Source organism: Triturus cristatus, chromosome 12, assembly GCF_964204655.1.
Source record: "Triturus cristatus chromosome 12, aTriCri1.1, whole genome shotgun sequence".
In the NCBI taxonomy this organism is placed as follows: Eukaryota; Metazoa; Chordata; class Amphibia; order Caudata; family Salamandridae; genus Triturus; species Triturus cristatus.
In genome coordinates, this window is record NC_140595.1 from 130,391,943 (window position 1) to 130,414,128 (window position 22,186).

At 43.8% G+C, this 22,186-nt stretch overlaps 1 protein-coding gene across 3 annotated transcripts in view; it reads left to right on the forward strand.

The window, feature by feature from the left end:
- Positions 1–4,752, forward strand: part of LOC146772876 (sodium/potassium-transporting ATPase subunit alpha-2) — a 348,828-nt gene extending 344,076 nt beyond the window's left edge. For all 3 annotated transcript variants that reach the window (XM_085637734.1, XM_085637735.1, XM_085637736.1), the window contains exon 23: positions 1,302–4,752. In XM_085637734.1, the coding sequence (XP_085493860.1) occupies positions 1,302–1,330 (29 nt within the window). In that variant the 3' untranslated portion in view covers positions 1,331–4,752. The remainder of the gene's footprint in view (positions 1–1,301) is intronic.
- Positions 4,753–22,186: the final 17,434 nt, after the last annotated feature.

Consider the following 22,186-nt stretch of genomic DNA (forward strand, 5'->3'; position numbering starts at 1 on the left):
GTTCTCTCACTTTTAATGACAAGCCTTGGTGCTGGTTTCTGTAATGGGATTCTTTACATCCTGGTGTCCACCATGCTGGGAGTCCAGAGCCACCTTATTTCACCTCCCTTATTTGTGTAAGTGTTGAAAATGCCTAGTCTTCTCTCTACTGGCGCTTGGTATAGATGAACTCTATTTAGAAATTCAAAATGACAAGGGTGTGTGCCTCTCACACCGCCTCACCTTCTACTTAAAGTTAGTTTCCATTTTTACATGTTGTTGTATGACACTGTAATGTGGTCAATTGGATCACACTTAGATCATTGCCAATCACTATATCATCGTGGTGAGCGTTAGACACTATACTCAGCAGCAGCAGGGCAGGCAGAGGCAACCGGGCCTCAACTGTGAGGGTTGAGGTCATTTGCCTCCAATGCTCTGCAGCCCTTTATAATATGGCTCAACAAACGGAGCCACATAGGGCTCTTTCTGCACTAGGCTCTTGGGCAGCGAGCAGTCACAGATTTTTCAAGGAGCTAGTATGGGGATGCTCATGTTCAGAGCTCAACAATCAATCAATTGACCCAGTAAAATGAATGTCCAGCCCAATGCTAATCTTTGTAAAAAGACTAGTTTAATCACACAGTTGCACTCGATACTACACACTACAATAGTAAAAAAACAAAGTTAGTGTCCTTGAGCGATAATTGTGCAGGTGCTGTTCCTGTCCCAAAAGTAATGTAGGATGCCAATAGCAAACTGAAAGATATGCATGTGAACTACTTGTAACTTTCTAAGCCTGAAACTAGATGGCACAAATATGTACGATACGTGAATCTACAGCAAAACAGATTGCAAAATTATGGTTACAGAGTTTTGATTAATTTAGTAGGACATGTGTTTTGCCAGTTGCTCCAATTTCTATATACTATTTTGGGATGATATACATTTTGCTTTATATAAATCTCATTTTTATCTAGAATTTATGGATAAGATATGTTTTGCTACATATTAATAACATTTAGGTATAGAATTTAAGGATGACAAACTTCAACAAATACCTATATATTCTGAATAATTGATATACTGTGCCGTATATTTCCATCATCAGTGGCAGAAGGGTTCAAACTGGTGTGTGTGAATTGATGTACATATCAGACTTTATGAGAGCTCGTCACTGAAGATAAATAGTTTTATCTTGTTTTGCATGTATCAGTGGTTTCACCTAAACTTAACAGATGGCATATGTATACCTATGTGCTTACGGCAACTGAAGAAAATACATTGTTTCATTAAAATTTCTATCTTTGTTTCTTTCATAGGATGGGTTGAGAAGGAGTCATATTACTAACCAACAGATTGGAAGGCAACCTGTGGAGTCACTACACACTTGGAAATCCAACATTGCACATTGATGGGATGAATAGTCACACAACATTTAATGCTACTAGGCATTCATTTCACAATGTGGAATTTTGTTTGAGTGGGTTGTGTGGAGAGATGGACTGAAGAAGGCTAGGCAAATAGAAGTACCACTGTATTTTGTAGATACAGCTTTAGTAAACGAAATCTCCCAAAAATCAATTTGGGACCCACCATTTTTATGTTTCACATTTCATATATAATTCAATTTTATTGGTCAACAGGGACAGGTTGCAGGCTGCATATAATGTTTAATTTGACCTCCTGTACACATGGCTATATTATTATTATTAGATCAGCATCCTTCAAGGATATTTCCCTCAGCTTTGAGTAGACCATCCTTTACAATAATTCAGTGCTATTTAGAGAACCTTGTCTAAGATAAAGGAATTCCCATACACAGCAGATAAACTATGTAATGGGTCAGTATTTAGATGAACCCATGGTCTTGTCCACCCCACTCATAAAATTCTCAGGTTAGAACTCTTCCAAGATATGGTCCAAAAAGAACCCTGTTTAGTGAACATTTATTAGAGTGTATTACAGTTTAGACTGGTATAGACAGCTGAAGTTGAACCTGAAATTATAACATACAAGAAAAAGAGAGTTTTACCACCAATTTAACTATAGAGGAATTGTTATTCATATAAACCAACTTAAGATGATAAAAGCCAGTTTGTAAGCAGAGTTAGCTCACAGTACATTGTGACAGTTCGCTCACAGCACATTCTAACAGAGGTGAATTAATGAAAAATATCTGCAGTTACAATTCTTTCAATGTACGCACATGGGGAGAATGATGTTCATGGATCCCTTTTGGCAATATTTCATCTGCAATATTTAATCAAGTACTGGAGGACAGTGTCATAGAACTAGCATCAAACCTCTTATAATGAACAATTCTCATCCTTTATTTGTCCTTATCCTGCGTTTTATTACTTTTTTTAGAGTAATCAAGTCAGTTTCTAGTGATAGTGAAGATCACTTTCTGCCCCGGCATCTACAATTTACTTTTTTAACTTTTTTGGAAAAATGTGGTTTAATTGCAACTTGTCTTCACAACATTCCCCAAGGCTCAAAGAGTAACAAGTGAAAGAATCCTATTCTCTCAGACACCATTCTGTGGAATTTAATCAGATGCTGTAGATTCTTTCTCAACAGTAGTTGTAGTTGTTCTTGGAGTCATAATGCTGAAGCTGCGAATTCATAGTTTGCACACTGGGTGTATGGGACTGCGGTTTTATCACATACACAAATAAAATGATGCACCAAACAAATCGATGTGCCAGTAGTATATACAATGCAAATAGTATGATTCATCCCTTTGGGGCCAACCTCAGTTCCAGAATAGATGCCCACCAGATTTCCGTTATGTATAGGTTGCATTTTTGCATGGCCCTTGCTTGTGCATGCCGCTAAACCCTGGAGCATAAACACTGCAGCATTTTAATTAAACTGATACTGGTACTTGGGGGCTTAAGTGCTCTCTGGTAACACAAAAGTAGGTTAACACATGTAGACATTTTTCTTAAGTTGCGGTGTTCATCAGTACAAAATGGGTACACGTCACTTTCAGCTCACATTTCCCTTTGGTCTGGATGGGCTGAAGTGATCCCATGTCTTCCTTAGCAGGTACCAGCTGAGCTCCTTGTGGGAAATAGGTTAATGTTCTTAGCTCAACCATAGGCATTGGGAATGGAATGTGGTACTTAATTGTGGGATTTTAACCTCTATATACAATTGTGGGATTGAACCTCTATATACACAATCTTAACCTCCACTGCTGCAGGGCACTATGTAAAATGAGTTTGGTAACCCCAGATTGTCCTCATGTAGTTGAGCCTATACTATTTTAATGGACTAGATCTCCCACTACAACTAATTCTGATAATTCCTAAGAATGAGTGAGTTTTTCTACAGTTGAGAAAATTAACAGTTTTAATCTCAGTTGAAAGACTCAACAACCTTGGAGCTGGCAACGGTGATGATTTCATCTGCCTTTGAACTGGAGTCTGTCCAATCCTTGTTCTCTTTTATCATTTGATTGTGGGCGGGGGAGGGGGGTTAGTTCTATTGATGTTGTTGACTTAGCACGCATTGCTCCCCATCCTCTCTAGTATTGTCCAGAGCTTCCAGCGATGTCTCATTTGCCACACTAGTATTTTCACATAGGCCAATGATTGAAGTACATGTTTGAAATAACAATTTCATCCACTTTATCACTCAACCTCACCGGGGCAGCTCACCCTCTAAAAGCCATTGTGGAAAAGTGTTCTGTACCAGCACCCTCTCATTATAAGTATGTGTCTTTTAGTGAGAGACGACTAATAGACACTCAAGAGCATACAGTTTCGCAGAATGGCACTGAATGCCCAACGTGGAGTGCTTATTGGCCACTGAAGAAGTTAGACTTTCACTGAAGGGTGCTGGAGACCGATTGTTGGGTGCATGTGTTGAGAAAGTTGCCTTTTCCCAATTCATGAAGAACATGTACTCTGGTCATACGAAAAGCACCTCATTTTCAAGAGTTGGCAGTATTGAACATTTCTTAAGTACAGAAAAGTAAGAAGTACTACCTACATCACTGTACGTTCCTCGGGATTGTGCCTTATTTGTCCATCTGTGCCTTTATTGTATAATAAACTACCATATTTACATGTTGCACTTCTGAAAAAGCCTGTAATGCTGCCAGACTAATATACTCATAAGAAATATCATTAAATCCATTAGTGCTGTGCTTTGCTTTTGTTGGTGGTCATCAGAATGATTAAGTTGCATATCGAAGTGCCTACAGGAAGGAGTACTTGTTCCAGGACCATTGCAATATAATGGTGAAACAAACACTAGGTGTGATGATTCAGATATATAAAAAGAAGAAGAATTGCTTTACTTCCCTGAAGTTATAGCTTAAAGGCTGCATATGTCTTTTTTAGCCACCAGCACCATTTACAAGGGCTATCTTTCTACATGAAATAAACGTGCAGCATTAAAGTTTCTTAGGGTTGCATAAATAGTAAGTGTCCAGCACTGAAAGGGGTTACACTCAGTCATTCCACATTCTTGGTGTATGCTGCATTTCTTTATTTAGAATTTCATATATGAACAGGAAATCAAGGTTAGCTGGCAAAAGAAACCTGCTAGAGCAATACTGTTGATTTAGAGAAAATAATTTGGGATTTCTTCTTATCAAAAAAGTATGAGTTGTATTAATTATTCTATATCAGACATGTATTAAGGGGGTTTTCCTCTTCCTTTGTATCTTGGACAGTAGGAAATTATTTTAGATGTTAAAAAACATATATTGAAATGGCTTCATTTTCTAACAGAGCTGAATTAAAGTGTTGAACCTCTCATTCAAAATGCTTGCCTTCTTTTCCTGTATATTATGGAAATGGCTGATGTCTGATTCGCTGTCTGCATGTGTCCGTTATTTATCGCATTGCTGCCTCTTTCAGGGACCGTATAAATATATATATCCAAAATCCAAGGCGGGTCTTACTGAGATCAATCCCTTAGTCAGGTGGCGCGTGGTGGTGCCTGGTAAACTTTTCTCTTTTCTCCTTTTTCTTTTTTTGTTTCTTTATATAAATTCAAGATTTTATTGCTTCTTGATATGTGTTTCTGAATTATACACTTTTGAACCTTTTGTTTGGACTAATTACTGATTACCCCTGGTTCAGGTGTTTTGGGCTGCCCTGTGGTGGTTAATGGTAAACCCAAACCGGCCGTCAATATCCACACGTGTGATCAAGACACTCTGTGTGTCAAAACGCATAGCAGTTGAAAATAAAACTTATGGTATTGATATTTGGACCCCTGAGAGTGCGTGATTACTGACTTTACGTTTGGATAAATATATATATATATATATGGTTATGCACTGAGAAAAAAACACTTTGCTTCTTGAGTGTCCATACAAATTATTTTATTGCACGTCCTTTGCATGTCCTTTTTACAGACACTTGAAACATTTCATCTTTGATTTTGAATAATAATCGTATTCAGAGAACATCATATATTAGGTTACAAATCTTCATTAACATGTAGTAGATTAGACAGCCAAGTCAACACCTGTTTCGCAAAATTGTATATATATAGAACTCAGCATTGTGTCGTGAATTATGGGATTCGCCGTCTGGCTGTGGAGCGCCGTCGCCAGAGGCAGGGGTAAGGCGACTGTGGTGGGATATATATATATTCATATATCCAATTGTCTCTGATCCTCATAAAGAAAGAGCGCCACTCCACAGTGGTTTACAAAGATTTATTGTTCAAGAGATGACACGTCCATACTTTCAGTTGCTGCCTGTAACCATGCTAACAATAGCGAACGCCATTTTCTCTCATCATTAATACATCATATAAAATGAAAACAAGAGAAGGAATGTGCGGGGGAGCTCACTCCAGGCTGGTCAGCGCCATCTTATAAGGGTGTAAGGATGTATATGAAAAATACAGATTTCACAAGTAATCTCTCATTTGGATCCCCCAATGTCCTCCAAAACAGTAATAATAAATCAGTTATAATAAATCCCACAGTTGGGGACAGCGCCAAATTCAATAGGTAAAAAACAAATAAAACATTACATTTTATGAATGTCTAAATCAGTGACTGTAGGAGAGTAGGATCTGCACTTATGTTGCCCCCACTTTTTTCTGATGTATACACTGGTTTCTGGCTATAGTCTGGCTGGGTCCCTGCTAATCAGGGCCCCAGTCTCTCTGTTCTCTCTAAAAATCTTTGAGTGCATACTAGATGCACTAGTGATTGGATACTGTGGTACCTTATGAGCCCCTAGTATATGGTACCTTAGGTACCTAGGGCATAGGCACTTCACAGGCCTACCAGGGGCTGAAGCATGTATTATGCCACCCCTGGGAACCAGACTAAATCTGACACCACAGGCCTGCTACTGCAGCCTGGGTGAGGTAGTGTTAGCACTCCTCACGGAGGTATAGGTTCCTATATCTCACCATACACACACATATAAACCTATCAGCCACCCCTATGACAGGCCCTATCAATCCTGAAGGCAGGGTGCTTGGTTTACAATGTGAGGGGGTGCCCCTGCATGAGCAGGGCCCCTCTGCAGCTGGCAGAGTCTAATCTCTGTGGCTGTTTGTGGATGTGGTTAAACCATAAACTCTTAAGTGCATTATAATGCTAACTTTGGAATGACTGCATCAAAACATGTTGTGTTTGGTGTCAAACAACTTGGAATCATACCCCCACATCAGTCCATGATGTGGGAGTATGATCCCACCCTTCTAGAGGGGACGACATGTGCCTACTGTGGTAACACGGTAGAAATCTGAAAGAGCCCTGGCATCACAAAATGGATGCCACCAGCACAGACACTGGGCGGCCCTCCTGCTGCTGACTGAAACTCGCAGTGGAGGAGGCCCAACAATAGGCATCCTGTCACAGGGAGGTGTCACCACCTTCCAGTCAGGATTTTGTGTATTGGGACTGGGTGGGTGCACTCCTAGAGTGCTTTGAAGTCCTGCACTGGGGGAGCAGTAGGCTCCTCTGTGCGTATGCCAGCTCAAACCGGTTCAGGGGCTACCTGTCCCTGCTCTGGCGCGAAACTGGACAAAGGGAAGTGGGTGTAACCACCCCCTACCCTGACCCTCCCAGAGGAGGGGTCCTAGAGCTAGTCCCTCCCCTATCTACAGTATAAGATAGGAAACCTTGCCATTGCAAAGTAGATAACCCTGGATGACGCTCTACAAAGAAGAATCCTGGCCCTTCGACGTTTCACTACCTTTGGAAGATAGGAGAATCTCCCTTGGAGTCAAGGAGTGACTCCCCTGCTTGGCAGGCACCAAAAACTCTAATCAACGGTTGCAAACTTTCCCGCTCCCGCCGGAGTCCAAAGTCCCTGCAGCCCTGGAAGTGGATTTCCTGACTTCTCGATGGCCATTGTGAGACCCCAGCAGAGCTGAGGCAAGTGAAGCCCATGAGTGACGAGGAACAGCAATACCCGGGTACCATGCACTATTGTCAAGTGCAACCCCTTCACGATATTCTACGAACTTGTGCATTGGACCATTTGTGGCCCAAGCCTCCAGCAGGTTTTGCAGTGAAAATCAGAGGCATACCCCATCCCGAGTGACCGTGGGCTCCTGTGAAGCATTTCCTCAAGAGGCGTCTTCGTGATCCCTTGCCCATTGGCTTGTGGGTCCACTGAAGACTTTCTTATCAACTCAAAGGGCTCCCCTGGTTGCTCCAGGATTGCCCTCACTCACCCTTGCTGGGTGAGTCCCTGAGACCTTGCTGTTCTGCAACGCTGACCTTCTTCGATTTCCACGAGACTTGCTGTTGCCAAGGATTGTTGGCTCCAATCCGGTTGCTGACACCTCAGTAAGCTGCAAACGTCGTGGGACACTCCGAATACAGCTGCTGGTCATCATCGATGCCTCCTGGTCCTTGTGAGCAAAGAGTCAAAACACCCTTGATCACCTGAAATCACCCGACTTCCGTGGGCATCCATCTTCCTGGCCCCGGGTCACTGGCAAGTGACTGTGAACACTGTCCCTTCAATTTTCAGGTCATCTGCATCTCGAATCCACACTTGGATTCCACCAGACACTTCTCCAGTCTTCGCAAGCAGCAAATCTTCTTTGGTCTACATAGAAAACAGCGACGCGACCCGACACCAAAAGACACCTATGCACCCAGCTTCCCTGGGTGAGGTAACTCGTGCACTCCAGTGCCCTAGTGTGTGCTGGCCCTCGAATTACTTACCTTGTAAGTGGCTTGCTTGTAGACTTCCTCGAAGTACCCTAAAACTTTAAAAATCAAACTGCGACTTGCTTCATTGTAATCAATAGGGAACCCGCAGCTGTGTTCACACACTGCATGCGTCTCCCGTGGGTCTGTTACTTACCTGCTTTTGCTGCATTAGTGAAGCCCCAGCAATTCTACAGGCCCTAGGCCTTGTCATTCTGCAAGTCAACTTTCCTAAACCTCTTTTATAGTATATGGTCTGGTACGCCCCTTGGGCCCCAGCCATATTTGTGCTTAACTTATTGTGAAACGTTGATATTTGAATGTGTTCCTGACTTCTAGTCTCATAAAAAGATTAGTAGTGTGTGTCTAGAAATAAATACATATATATTTGATATATATACCTGTGTGGTGTCCTTTCATTTGGAAATTCAAGAGATTATAAGGTAAAACAAGCTGCTTTACATTCCTCTGAGACTTCGCCTGAAGGCTGCTCTCCACAGCTACCACTAGGATAGCTTTCTTTAAAAGGTTGTCTTAAACATATCTACCATAAGAGTCGAATTGGACTGATGCAAGGTGGTCACTATAACTAGTGACCAGCATATGCCAGGCCAACTTCTCACATTGGTGGGCAGCGTGTGGGATTCCAGCTTGCCATTGTTTTACCAGAAAATCTCTATTTGAATTACTAACTGAAAACCACTAAAGGTACTCAAGGTACATATAAAAGTCAAGCTTAGTATCAATAAGTTCTACTGAACTTAGAGTTGTTTGTTTAGGGATAGCACACCCTTGCTACAGCTCAAGCTAGGATCAGTAGGCCACAAACTAGTGTAGGTAGTGCAACACTGCATAATACTAGAATGTCCTCAAGGGATGGAGCCAGTGGGTCCACCCAACCCCAGTATAAGGACATGACCTTCTTTGACTTGAAGGCCATGTGTGTTGCAAGACACCTGGGATTAGGACAGAGTCCCTCCACACAACACCTGATGAATCTACTTATAGCAGATGATCTTAGACTGGCTCTAGGAGCTGGTGGATCTGGATCAGGGGATGGGTCAGCCATAGTCTCTGGGTCAGATGATGAAAATCAAGATGACCTAGAGTCTGTGATTGAAGGGCCAGACCCAGAAAGGTCTGCACAGGACAGAGGAATTCTCCCTAAGAGAGTTGACAGAGTGGAAGAGAGGCCTAGGTCCCTTTCAAGGGAATCTAACCACTCATATCACTCTGACAAAGATTCAGTCCATTAGAAGAACTCATACTTCAATAGAGAGACCTCCCCTGAAAGAAGGTACAGGATGCTCCAGTATGAGGAAGCTAGGCTTGCCCTCAGAACCAAGCAATTGGCCTTAGATAGAGAAGCCTTTGAACTCCAGAGAGCTTCTAGAAAAGAGTGGTTAGAAACCCCTGGTGGCAGCAACAGTGTCCCCAGAGGCAGAGATTACATTCCAGACCATAGGAACCTGTCCAAGGTTGTTCCTCCCTACCAGAGTGGGGATGATATCCACAAATGGATAACTGCTATGGAGAGGGCATGTAAAGTTCAACAGGTCCCCCATAAACAGTGGGCAGCAATCTTGTGGCTCTCCTTTTCTGATAAAGGTAGAGAAAAGCTCCTCACTGTTAGAGAAGAGGATGCTGATGACTATGAAGCCCTGAAGAGTGCATTAATAGATGGGTTTGGCTTAACCACTGAACAGTACAGGTTAAAGTTCAGAGATACCCTGAAAGCACAGAATCAGGACTGGACAGACTTTGTAGATTGTGCAACCAAGGCTCTGGAAGGTTGGCTGGTTGGTAGTAGAGTTACTAATTTTAAGGGATTGTATAATCTTATCATGAGAGAACAGATCCTTAATAATTGCCAAAAACAGTTGTTGCATCAGTACCTGGTGGACTCTGATCTGACCTCTCCCCAATAATTGGGAAGGAAGGCAGACAAATGGGTCAAAACCAGGGTGAGGCAGAAAACCCAGAACCAAGGGGGTGACACTAAAATGCAGGATCCTAAAGGCTCAGATAAAGGTGGGGATAAGTCAAAAGACCAGAACTCTTCACAAGGGCCCCAAAAATCTGCATCTGGTGGGGATTCACAGTCTACAAAGGGAAAAGGCCAAAAGAAGCCCTGGTGCAAATTCTGTAAACAGAAAGGGCACTGGACTTCTGATTGTACCAAGTCCAAAGACCAAACCACCACCAATCCAGCCCCTAAGGCAACTGTTCCCCCTAGTGCAGTTATTGGTGGAGGTGGTAATCAGAATAAGGGTGTAGTAGGGTTGACCCTGGGTTCTGATGTGGACTCTGGCCTAGTCAGAGTACCAACACAGGCATTGCTAGTTTGTGAGGGAGACCTTGATATGTCCTTCCTAGTGAGACCCAGTAATCTGGGCAAGTACAAACAGCAGCCTAAAATAAATGGCAAACAGGCTTTGGCATTCAGGGACACAGGTGCTAGTGTCACCATGGTGGCAGAGGTTCTAGTGGACCCTGCACAGATCATCCTGGGTGAAATGTACCAGGTTACCAATGCAAGCAATGTCAGGACCAACCATAGTCTGGCAGTTGTGAATTTCTCCTGGGGAGGGGTAACTGGCCTCAAAAAGGTAGTAGTCAGTGCAGACCTCCCTGTCGAATGTCTATTGGGCAATGATCTGGAGACTTCAGCCTGGTCTGAAGTGGAGTTATGGACTCATGCTGAGATGTTGGGCATACCTGCAGAGGTATTTGCTGTGACCAGGTCACAGGCCAAAATGCATAAAGCTGAACCAGCTCTGGATCCTGAAACTATGGACCAGATGCTACCCAAGAGGAGGAGCAGTAGGGTTAAGGCAGTGCCTTCCCCTCTGTCTCAGCTCTCAGATTCCTCTCCTGAGGGAGGAGAAGCAGAGCCTGAAGAAGGAACTGCCCCAGAGGAACTTGAACCTGGTCAGGTTGAGTTCTTGGGGCAGGGGGACCTTCCAGGGAAGATCTGAGTAAGGAGCAACAGTGCTGCCCCTCTCTTGAACCCCTCAGACAGCAAGGTGCTGCTGAGGCTGCTGGGAGTGCTAGTGGGCCCAACAAAGTTTATTGGAATGAGGGACTCCTATATTCTGAGGCTAGAGGTCCTACCCCTGGAGCCACCAGGAGGTTGGTAATACCTCAGAAGTTTAGGGGGTTCCTCTTGACCCTAGCACATGATATCCCATTGGCAGGACACTTGGGCCAAAATAAAACCTGGGACAGGCTTGTCCCTCATTTTCATTGGCCACACATGTCAGAGAACACCAAGGAGTTTTGTCGCTCCTGTGTCACTTGCCAATCCAGTGGCAAGTCAGGTGGCACAACAAAGGCCCCCCTGATACCACTACCTGTGGTGGGGGTTCCCTTTGAAAGGGTAGGGATTGACATTGTTGGTCCCCTTGACCCTCCAACAGCATCTGGGCACAGGTTTATCCTGGTGGTAGTGGATCATGCCACCAGGTACCCAGAAGCAATTCCCCTCAGGACCACCACAGCCCCTGTGCTGTGGCAGCTGGTCTTAAGGGGCGTATGGGGCGTTGCCCCACCTACCAGCATCGGCGGGGGGGAAACTAAAGGGAGAGAATTAACTCAACTCACCATGGAGCAGTTTTAAGAAGTGCTCACACTGCTTGGTGCTCCCCCGTGAGGCCAGTGAAATCTTTTTTTTGTGCTCGCGTGAGTCACGTTCGTCTCGAAGAGTCTTTCTGCTCCGCATGTGCAAAGCTGGGCGAGTGCTTTTTCTCGCCCTCGAGGCACAAGTGAGGAGGCCGGTGAGTGGTGACATCAGCCTTGAGGGAGTGGCCACATAAAGCGGCAGTAAATGGATTACAAATGGGGCGCTAAGGAATTGGCCCAGGGCGCGGTCAGTGGAGCGCCATTCACGATAATGGAAAGGGGCAGGGCTGGGGCATAGTGCAGGGGGTGGTAACAAATGCAGCAAGCCTTTCGCCGCCTCGTGACTAAGGCTTCCTAATTGGGTAAGTAAGGCTGAGGCGACCTTAGGGGAGTGGCTGGCTATGCATTAGTTTGGCAGCTCCTATTTCCGGGACACAGTTGCTGGAATTGGAAAAAGAAAGGCGCCTGCAGCCGTTACTTTCAAATGAGCGCGCAGAAGGTTGGTTTACTTTTAGCAAGTTATCGAGAGCTGAATTGGGGCTCGGGGCTGCCATTAATTTTAACAAATGAAATGTAGTGTACCTGCTTGATTATTTGCGATGTGATGACCTCCTTTGTTTCCCACAGTAAGGCTACAACCTTCGCGCCCCAGCCTTTTACAGCTCCCACCGGATGCTATGCATTATGTTTTAATCTTCCCCCTCCCCAACCCGAGCTAGATGTCCCGGAACCCAGCACAAAGACTGATTGCCTCCCTCCCCGAGCTGGATATTTTATTTTCTATGCCCCTGCCATGTGCAACATTGGCCGTAAAACGACGAGGGGCAGGGCGAGGTGGCGGACTGACTGAGAGAGAGTAACTTAATCTACTCGCTCCGAGTCTCTCCATTACACAAAACGAAATCGCTAATTCATTTGGCAGAGCTGTACAGCTGTGTTTAAACAATCTGCATTCCTGCCCACGCGGCTGATCAAGGATTTGAGGGGAATTAAGTGAAATAGTAAAGTGTTGAACTCCCGCCAGACAGAGAACTGTGAGGTATTTTTACAACCAGAGTCTGGGAACTGTTTGTCAGATGTCAGGTTTGTGTGCTTAGCCTGACCTCAACGCACCGTCCGGCAGGGCCTCACATATCAGTGTGAGGGATTTAAGAGGAGAAGACAGACGGAGAGGCGCAGGGACTGGGAGAGGAGGATGGGAAAGGGGTAGAAGAGGTGAAGAGGGCAGAAGAAGATCACAGGGCAGAAGGGGGGCAGAGCGTAGACGGGGTGCATCAGAGTGTAGAAGAGGAGCATAAGGCGCGGAGGATCAGAGGGCTGAGGAGGTACGTAAAGCTGAGGAGGTACACAAGACAGAGGATGCACGGAGGGTAGAAGAGGCACGGAAAGCAGAGGAGGCGCGGAGGGCCGAGGAAGCACGGAGGGTAGAAGAGGCACGTAAGGCAGAGGAGGCGCAGAGGAGGCACAGAGGAGACACGTAAGGCAGAGGTGGCACGGAGGGTAGAAGAGGCACGTAGAGCGGAGGAGGCTCGTTTAGTGCTGTAATATGGGGTATTTTGTAATGTATTTGCATATTTCATGTCTACACCTTCAGAATTGCTTTATAAACATTCTTGCCCTCTCAAATTTGCTGTAAAATGCTCCATTTGCACACACTTTGCAAGTCCCTCTCCCCTCGAGTCCCTCCAATGATAGTCGGCTCGCTCGCTATTGACATAACACTTATCCTCAACTTTTACGCCCCGCCAATTTCAAATGTCACCAGCTGCCCCTGCCCCTGTGGTGGCAAGAGCCCTCATTGAAGTCTTCGCCAGAGTGGGTTTCCCTAAGGAGGTTATATCTGACAGAGAACAAACTTCATGTCAGGGTATCTAAAGGCAATGTGGAAGGAGTGTGGTGTCAACTACAAATTCACTACTCCCTATCACCCACAATGCAATGGGTTAGTTGAAAGGTTCAACAAAACCCTAAAGGGAATGATTAAAGGCCTCCCAGAAAAGCTTAGGCAAAAATGGGGCCTTTTACTTCCCTGCCTTCTGTTTGCATACAGGGAGGTCCCACAGAAGGGGGTTGGCTAGAGCCCTTTTGAACTTCTGTTTGGGCACCGTGTCAGAGGCCCATTATGTTTGTTGAAGGAGGGATGGGAGTTACCTCTCAAACCTCCCAAACAGGATGTGATGGACTATGTACTTAGTCTCCGCTCCCGGATGGCAGAGTACATGAAGAAGGCAACCAAAAACCTTGAGGCTAGCCAAGAATTACAAAACGCTTGGCATGACCAAAAGGCTGTCCTGACTGTTTACCAGCCAGGCCTGAGAGTGTGGGTGTTGGAGCCTGTGACCCCAGCAGCTCTCCAGGACAAATGCAGTGGCCCCCATACAATTGTTGAGAAAAAGGGAGAAGTCACCTACTTGGTGGATCTTGGAACTCCCAGGAGCCACCTTAGGGTGCTCTATGTCAACAGATTAAAGCCATATGTGGACAGGGCTGACATGGGCTTGCCCCGGGTCACTGGCAAGTGACTGTGAACACTGTCCCTTCAATTTTCAGGTCATCTGCATCTCGAATCCACCCTTGGATTCCACCGGACACTTCTCCAGTCTTCGCAAGCAGCAAATCTTCTTTGGTCTCCATAGAGAACAGCGACGCGACTCGACACCAAAAGACACCTATGCACCCGGCTTCCCTGGGTGAGGTAACTCGTGCACTCTGGTGCCCTAGTGTGTGTTGGCCCTCGAATTACCTACCTTGTAAGTGGCTTGCTTGCAGACTTCCTCGAAGTACCCTAAAACTTTAAAAATCAAATCGCGACTTGCTTCATTGTAATCAAAAGGGAATCCGTGGCTGTGTTCACACACTGCATGCGTCTCCCGTGGGTCTGTTACTTACCTGCTTTTGCTGCATTAGTGAAGCCCCAGCGATTCTACAGGCCCTAGGCCTTGTCATTCTGCAAGTCGACTTTCCTAAACCTCTTTTTTAGTATATGGTCTGGTCCGCCCCTAGGGCCCCAGCCATATTTGTGCTTAACGTATTGTGAAACGTTGATATTTGAATGTGTTCCTGACTTCTAATCTCGTAAAGAGATTAGTAGAGTGTGTCTAGAAATAAATACATATATATATATGATATATATACCTGTGTGATGTCCTTTCATTTGGTAATTCAAGAGATTATAAGGTAAAACAAGCTGCTTTACATTCCTCTGAGACTTCGCCTGAAGGCTGCTCTCCACAGCTACCACTAGGATAGCTTTCTTTAAAAGGTTGTCTTAAACCTATCTACCATAAGAGTCGAATTGGACTAGTGCGAGGTGGCCACTATAACTAGTGACCAGCATATGCCAGGCCAACTTCTCACAGTGACACATCATAGAAATCAAGTTCAGGCATAAAGAATGGGGAATTATTATTTTGATCAAATCCACAGGTTATAATATAAGTACACGAAATCTGAATATTATTATATCAACATCAATTACACAATTACTAATTCACAAACTGTGGCAAAATGCCACTAATATACAAGCTCACCATTTAAGTGCTCATTGCCAACCCGTACATTAAAATACAAGGCTCTCAGGAGACCACAATTCATCCAATATTACATCATGTTCTTGGTCTTAAATTGCATCTAGTATATATTGTTTTCTAACCACATTATTACATAATTGAACGTACAATAATATATGCCAACTTCCCTGGTTAACTGAAGAGTTAAGAAATAACTGGAGTGAAAAACCCAAGTGGGTGACTGTAAAATCATTACAAAACCTCAAATAATAGTACATCAAAATAAATTTGGTCATTCACTAATATATGTGCTACAACAAACTGGATCCTATGATGAAAGATAAGTTCCCAACAATGTGGTTAAAAAACGAGAAGCCTCATAACTATCAATGAAAATTATGTGGATTGATAGTAGTCCAAGAGTAGCATTATACTTAAATAGGGATGCCCATTGGATTCGCAAATGTTTACCCAGTATTACAACAACCTCTGTACTTTGTATACTAAGTGCTGTAATGTTAAACGATGAAGTGGTTGTTGTTGTTTTTGGTTGAACCATCTGACTGGCATTCTTCTGTAATGTTTTTTTACATTTTATTTGATGCATATCGCATGATTTGCTTTATAATCTTTGTTGATCCTTGAACACGGATTTAATTTTTGTGTGTCTTTTAGACAGGCATTTTGTAATACTGTCGTAATTAGTGAAATTGATGCTTCAAAATAAGTAATTAAATTACTCAGACCATTCGAAATAGATAAAGGTCTAAGTCTGTTTATTGGTTGAAACAGCAGTTCTAAACAGCAGGTCAGGTCTGCTTTTTCCCCCAAACAAATTCTTTCCACTAACAGCACCACCGCTGATTCTAGTGATGGAAAGCAGGGATCAACAGTCCATCAGATATTGGGTTGTCTGTCAATATATGTCACTTTCTGCCCTATTCAAGGTGAATGTTCAAATGTAATTTGTTCCGGGTAAGGGTGTGGGGGGGGGGGGGTGGTTTACCCACAGGAACGAACACTGAATGTGTTATCTGAAATAACAAGATACACTTCGGAGAAGCAGGAATCGAGTCAGGAGTGGCACTTTATTCAAAACAAGCAAGTAACAAGTGTCAAAGACACATCATTAATCAAGAATAAAAACATGCAATTTAGCAAGTTTAAAATCACAGCAATCCAAAGAGAGAGTGAGAGAGAGAGAGAGAGAGAAATTGAATATCAAAATGCAATGAGACAGTATAACCTTATTGAATAATAAATAAGCTCAGAGCAACTTGTTGTGATTTACACTGTGTGAGGTGATTAATCAGCTGGTCAGTGGACAGTCCTTTTATACAGTTTTAATGAGGAACTGTTGACTGCGAATCAGAACATTTCTGTATGTATGACCGCGTAGAACATAACAAAAGCTGGACATTTTATCGAAAACTATTTGCATCACTTCTCAGAAAATTAAGAAAGCAGAACCTACAAAAGGGTACAAAGTTTATCCAAAAGTTCATAGTTTATTTTTGAGCCATGTCGCTGTCCTAGGTTCCAAATATAGCAAAACATCATGTGAGGATGTTGCAGAAAACCCCCACCTTTACCCTTAGCCCATCTTGTTCTTCTAAATGACAGATGGTTCATGTTTAACTTATCATGATTTCGATGTACAGTATGATGTGCACTCAGAGGACAGAGGTTCGGTGACTTGTTCATCAGAAATACAGTTACCCGTGGTTAGTGCCCTTCACAGGAGAGATACATCTAAGGTTACAGAAGGGCATGAGGCCTACTGCCTCAGTAGATGCTCAAGGCAGTGTGGACAATTTATCACAATCCTGTCTATGGGCTGAAAGGGAGATTTGAGTCTCCCATGCATGATGTACACAGAATGGGCCTGGAGTACTATATGGTAAAACCAGACCCTTCTCAAGGGACTGGCAGTAAATGCCTGGTGTCCCCACACAGAAAAGAATTATAATGAACCCAACACAGTGGGGGAAAACTCCAGATAACCTCTGGCTTTTGGAGTTTGCTTTAGAAAAGCAAAATAATTTGCTGAGCTGCTGTATTAAACATGGTAGCTGATAGACAAAGTGTTACAGTGCCTTCAATGGAGCCGTTGTGGCAGCATCTCCTCTGAAGGCACAGAAGTGTCTCCTCTGAATGCACAGAGATCTTTGCCAGGAAGGCAGAGATCTCTAAATTGGGCAGGTGGTCATTCCAAGGGTGGCGGAGGTCACAAACTCCGCCACCCTGGTGTGCCACTCCCATACACTAAATGAAGCGCAAAGTGCCTGATTCACAGAGCTTTTTTCACTTGTGCATATTCAAATACAGGTCTAGGCGTGCATAATTTAAAAAAAACATTAAAATAACATACTGACTGTTTGTGAAAGGCATCTCAAATCTTACAAAGTGAACATCTACAAATGCAGTCATTTATACTAAAAAAACAAGAAACAGAGGTATGCCTGGATAGTTGGTACAATTCATTGATTACACAAACATTGAGCATCTCCCTTGAGCCCATTCACTTATTCTTCTATGTTGGTACCACCCCAATAAGGTAATGCTTTGCCAGGACCCCCCAAAATACTCTTTGCACCACTTAAAGCTTTTCTACATTCCACCACCTCCTCCACTTAAAAATCAAAAGCTATGACCACATCACACCTAAACTCTCATCATTTGATTGGCTTCCTCTGGTACTTCTCTCCACCAACAAAATAGCTTGGATCACATAAAATGCACTGAATCTAACTATCACCTTTCATTATTTCCCAAATAATCTAAGTGTTCACCTTTGCCTAATCAAATGCCTAAATTCAAAAAGAATACATTCTAAATCATTTTTACGGTGGCAAAGCTACTAAAATAGGGTGAAATATATCCACCAACATGTACAGGAAGGTGCTTGCCAGCTAGCACTGCATAAAAGAACAATTTGATTGTTAGTTCACATTTTCTCGCATATGCCCAGTGTGCTTGTCCACACTAAAGCTATCAGTGACATGCGGTAGGGTCCTGGGGGCTGGGCTACGATTCATCTGTAGACGGCAGAGGCAGTATATGCCAACCTGCAGATGTATGTCTACATTTTGCATGGACACAACAGATTCAGAAAACTGCTGCAAGTCAGCTACTTACATACATGCAAGGTAGCCCAGCCCATGAAGGTTGTTTCTTACCTGGATGATACACAACTCGTGTTTTCGTTTAGTGAAAATCCAGAAGCGGCCTTTCTCCATTTCAAAGAGTGTTTAAAAGACATTGTCAATTTGAAGGGTGCCAACATTTTTAAATTGCACGCAGACAGAACATTGGCCCTCCCCTCTAGCCTCTGGTGGCCTGTCAAACTGAATCCACTGCCGGTAACTGCCGTTTCACCTAGAAACTTAGGGATCATGTTTGACTCTGACCTTTACTTTGCCACCCAAAAAAGGTATATCTCATCATCCTGCTTCCTGGAGTTAAGATCAGTCAGTGAGCTATTGCATCTACTTCCAGAAGGGACCTGAAAAATCGGAATCCACGCTCTTGTGACATCGTATTTGGATTACGCTACCAGCCTATATCTGGGTCTTCCGGCTTCCCAGACTCATAGACTTCAAATCATACAGAATGTGGCGGCCAGGCTGATTCGACAGGTCCCTTTCCATCATTACATCTCACCTCATTTGAAGCAACTTCATTGGCTTTCAAGAGGGTTGAGTTCAAAGCCCTGACACTGGAATTTAGAGCCATATGGGGCAAAGGCCCACAATACCTGAGAAATAGGCTTGGCTAGTACCAACAGGAGAGAGCCTTGATATCTAATCACCTCCGACTCTTGCGCATCCCAAGGTTTGCAAAGGTTCATTGGGATGTCAGGTCTTTTGCAGTACTGATGGCCAGGCTTCGGAACACCTTGCCTATCTAGCTTCTCATGGCTGAGTCCGAGCACTGTTTCAGGAATGATCTAAAAACCTGGCTCTTTACTCAAGTGTAGATATGAGTGGCCAGTCCTGTTCTTCAGTTTCTGCCTATAAGCACTGGGACGCCTCAGTTGAGGCTGCCGTGTACTTTACAAATGACTTTGATTCATTGATGATTGATAAGGCCAGCCTTGCTAGCTCTGCCCTGGCTACCTACAGCCAGACAATTGATGTTCAAGCCACAATGCATTGTTAACAGAGCAAACCAAGAATGGTGCTTGCTGTATCTGCAATCGAGGTTCAAGAATTAGCTCCAATGATCATTGTACAATCCTAGAAAAAGATTATTGTTGGATCAGCCTTTTCCACCCAAATGGCAAGACTCTGACCCAAATACAGAATATATAGGAACTCTAGAAATTCACAAGGGCAGTAAATATGTTGCTGTTCGCCAGATAACCTCCCAGCCATCTGGAATAACAGCAAAAAAGCTAACACATTCCCAGAGCTAACGAGTACCTTCATCAAAAGGCCACATGGATTTAGAGCCAAAACTCGAGAAGGCTGAAACAGTAGTCACCTCGTGAACATGAGAAGAAAATATGCTCTCAGGATGCATGAGGTTAAGTACTCCTGAAAAGAAGGGAATCCCCTGGTAGCACAGCAAATATTTTTTCCACAATTAAATGGCCCATGGCAAATCCCCACGTATCCTTACTCTGTATGACATGTTATCTACCACAACATGACCCAGTTATAACAAATCCAACCAAACATCACCCTGTTGGCCATGCTGACTCTACCTATTGGACGTAAAGTTATTTAGCTTCATCTTAAGCTGCCAAGATGTTAAAAGACATCTGTACATGGGTTTATCATGCAGGCTGCAGTAGAGTCATGACCACATCATATGGTACTCCCCCACCCCATATATTTAAAACAAGTAGAGGCTAGTTTATGCCATTGTTTATTGACTCTCCAACAGACTCATATCCCGTATTTCTGGCTAGAAAACGCACCCTTAGACTGGCCTTGGTGCCAACTCAGTCTAAGGAAGCAACAGTGGTTCCTCTTTTTATAAATTCAGGCCTGCATCCATCCTGCCCTGAGATGTGTAGTCCAGTTTATCTTCTACATCTACAAATCATGTGGCCGGAGGAGGGAAAACATGTTAAGCAAATAATATTTAGAAGATGCTCAGGCATGCTTCCTCTCCCGTAACAGTGCCAAGTAGTCCAGTTCGCTGTCTCAGATGACCTTGGATTGATTGCAGGTGTTGGGGGTATCAACTTCTTGAGTCATCACCTGCCAGCAGCAGCTGTTTAGCACGTCGTCCTCCGCAGCAGAACGCATGTGCCGGTCTTGTTGAACATGTTTGCCTTTCTTTTGAGATGTTCTAAGAAGATCTTTTAAGCTTCCTTCACCTCTGACTCCAAGATCCCACTTTGGCGAGCTCCTTTGGATTCCTTAATTTCTCCATACTGTTAGGTGCCTATGTAGAGCCTTTGGTTTGGCTCATTATCCTGTTGGTCTCCCCTGGGTATCACACGTGGATACCCTACTCATTCTCCACTTGGATAGAATGGACAGTTTCAGTGTGGACCGGTTAGACAGATTTTTTTATCTACCTAGAATCCGTTACTTTCTACAACCACTTCCAATGCCATTTATGACAGGTTTGGGAAGCCCTTTGTGGACCCGTTTGCCTCAGCAGGAAATGCCCTGGTTTTTCTGTAGCCTTCTGTCCCCAGGACTTGGTGTGTGGATGCATTAACATCCCCATGGCCTCATCATCTGTATGACTTTCCTTTTTTTTCATTCCTCTTTTGCTCTAGAGAGTACAAGAAAAGGAAGCAGAGGTTGTTCTAGAGGTTCAATTTCTCTTTTTTTCCATAGCTTTATTCGCAGCTTGATGGTTCCATCTTCTTCTCTTCCGTCCTTCCGTCCTCAATTCCTAGAACATCTGGAAATGCAAGGAATCCTGGTCACCTAGCCAAACCTGCTAAAACTTCATTTTATGTTGAATTCCTATTCTAAAATGTCCAGTACCACGATTTATATTTTGGTGGTATGTATTCTCCATCACAACGGAGACGGAGTATACATATCGCCAATATGAAGGTCCGCCCACCGAGTAAATGTGGGCTGACCATTAGTTTGGCCACGACGGATATGACTGTGCCTCCACCGTAGTCAGACTTCTGCGATGGCCCTAGGGAGTAAAGGCCGTCAGAGAATTGGCTACATGCTTGCCCACCTAATTTGGTTGAGAAAGAGAAACAGTAAAATCATTATAATGCTCCTCCTGCCATATGAGAAGACTCCCGTGGCAAGGGGAGCTATATATTTTTTCTTTTAAAAAAGAAAATCCAGTTTGGGGATTTTCTTTTCTGAAAAGAAGAAAGGAATACTGTTTGCTTCAGGGCTGCATCCTACTGACGGAGCCCTGTAGCAAAGAATAAAATGCATTAATCAGAATACCCCATGAAAGCAGTTCCTGCCAATGCCTTCATAAATGACCGCCTGTTTGGCGGTCACTTTATGCATTTAAAGGGTAGTGTATCAGTCATAGGAACTGAGTAATTCACTCCGTCGCCATGGAGGAATGGTGGGCCGTCTGCAGTTCCTTTCAACTGTGGTGTGCAGGTCTTTCCCATTCTTCAGTTGATTGTTCCTTTCCTGGTATTCCTTATTTTAGTTGGGGAGGTATTGAAAATGATTTGGCTGTTTCCTTTTCATGTGCTCAATGAGCAGCAAAAAAAGCATTGGATGAACATTCGGGAGTCTTGACGAAGTCTATCTACTTGCCGCCTATCTCTTGAAAAGCTTCGCCTTATCAGCACCTGTGAATCTTCCTCTTGCTTCTCCTCCTTGGACCTTACCCTTAGTGCTATCTTGTCCTCAATTTTTTTTGCAGCAATATCCTGTGCTTGCCGCATTGGGATAGTTTTCTGTTCTCTTCCTTGTCTTGGGATTGTAGATGAAGAAGTGGTGTTTAAAGCACACCGTATATTTCT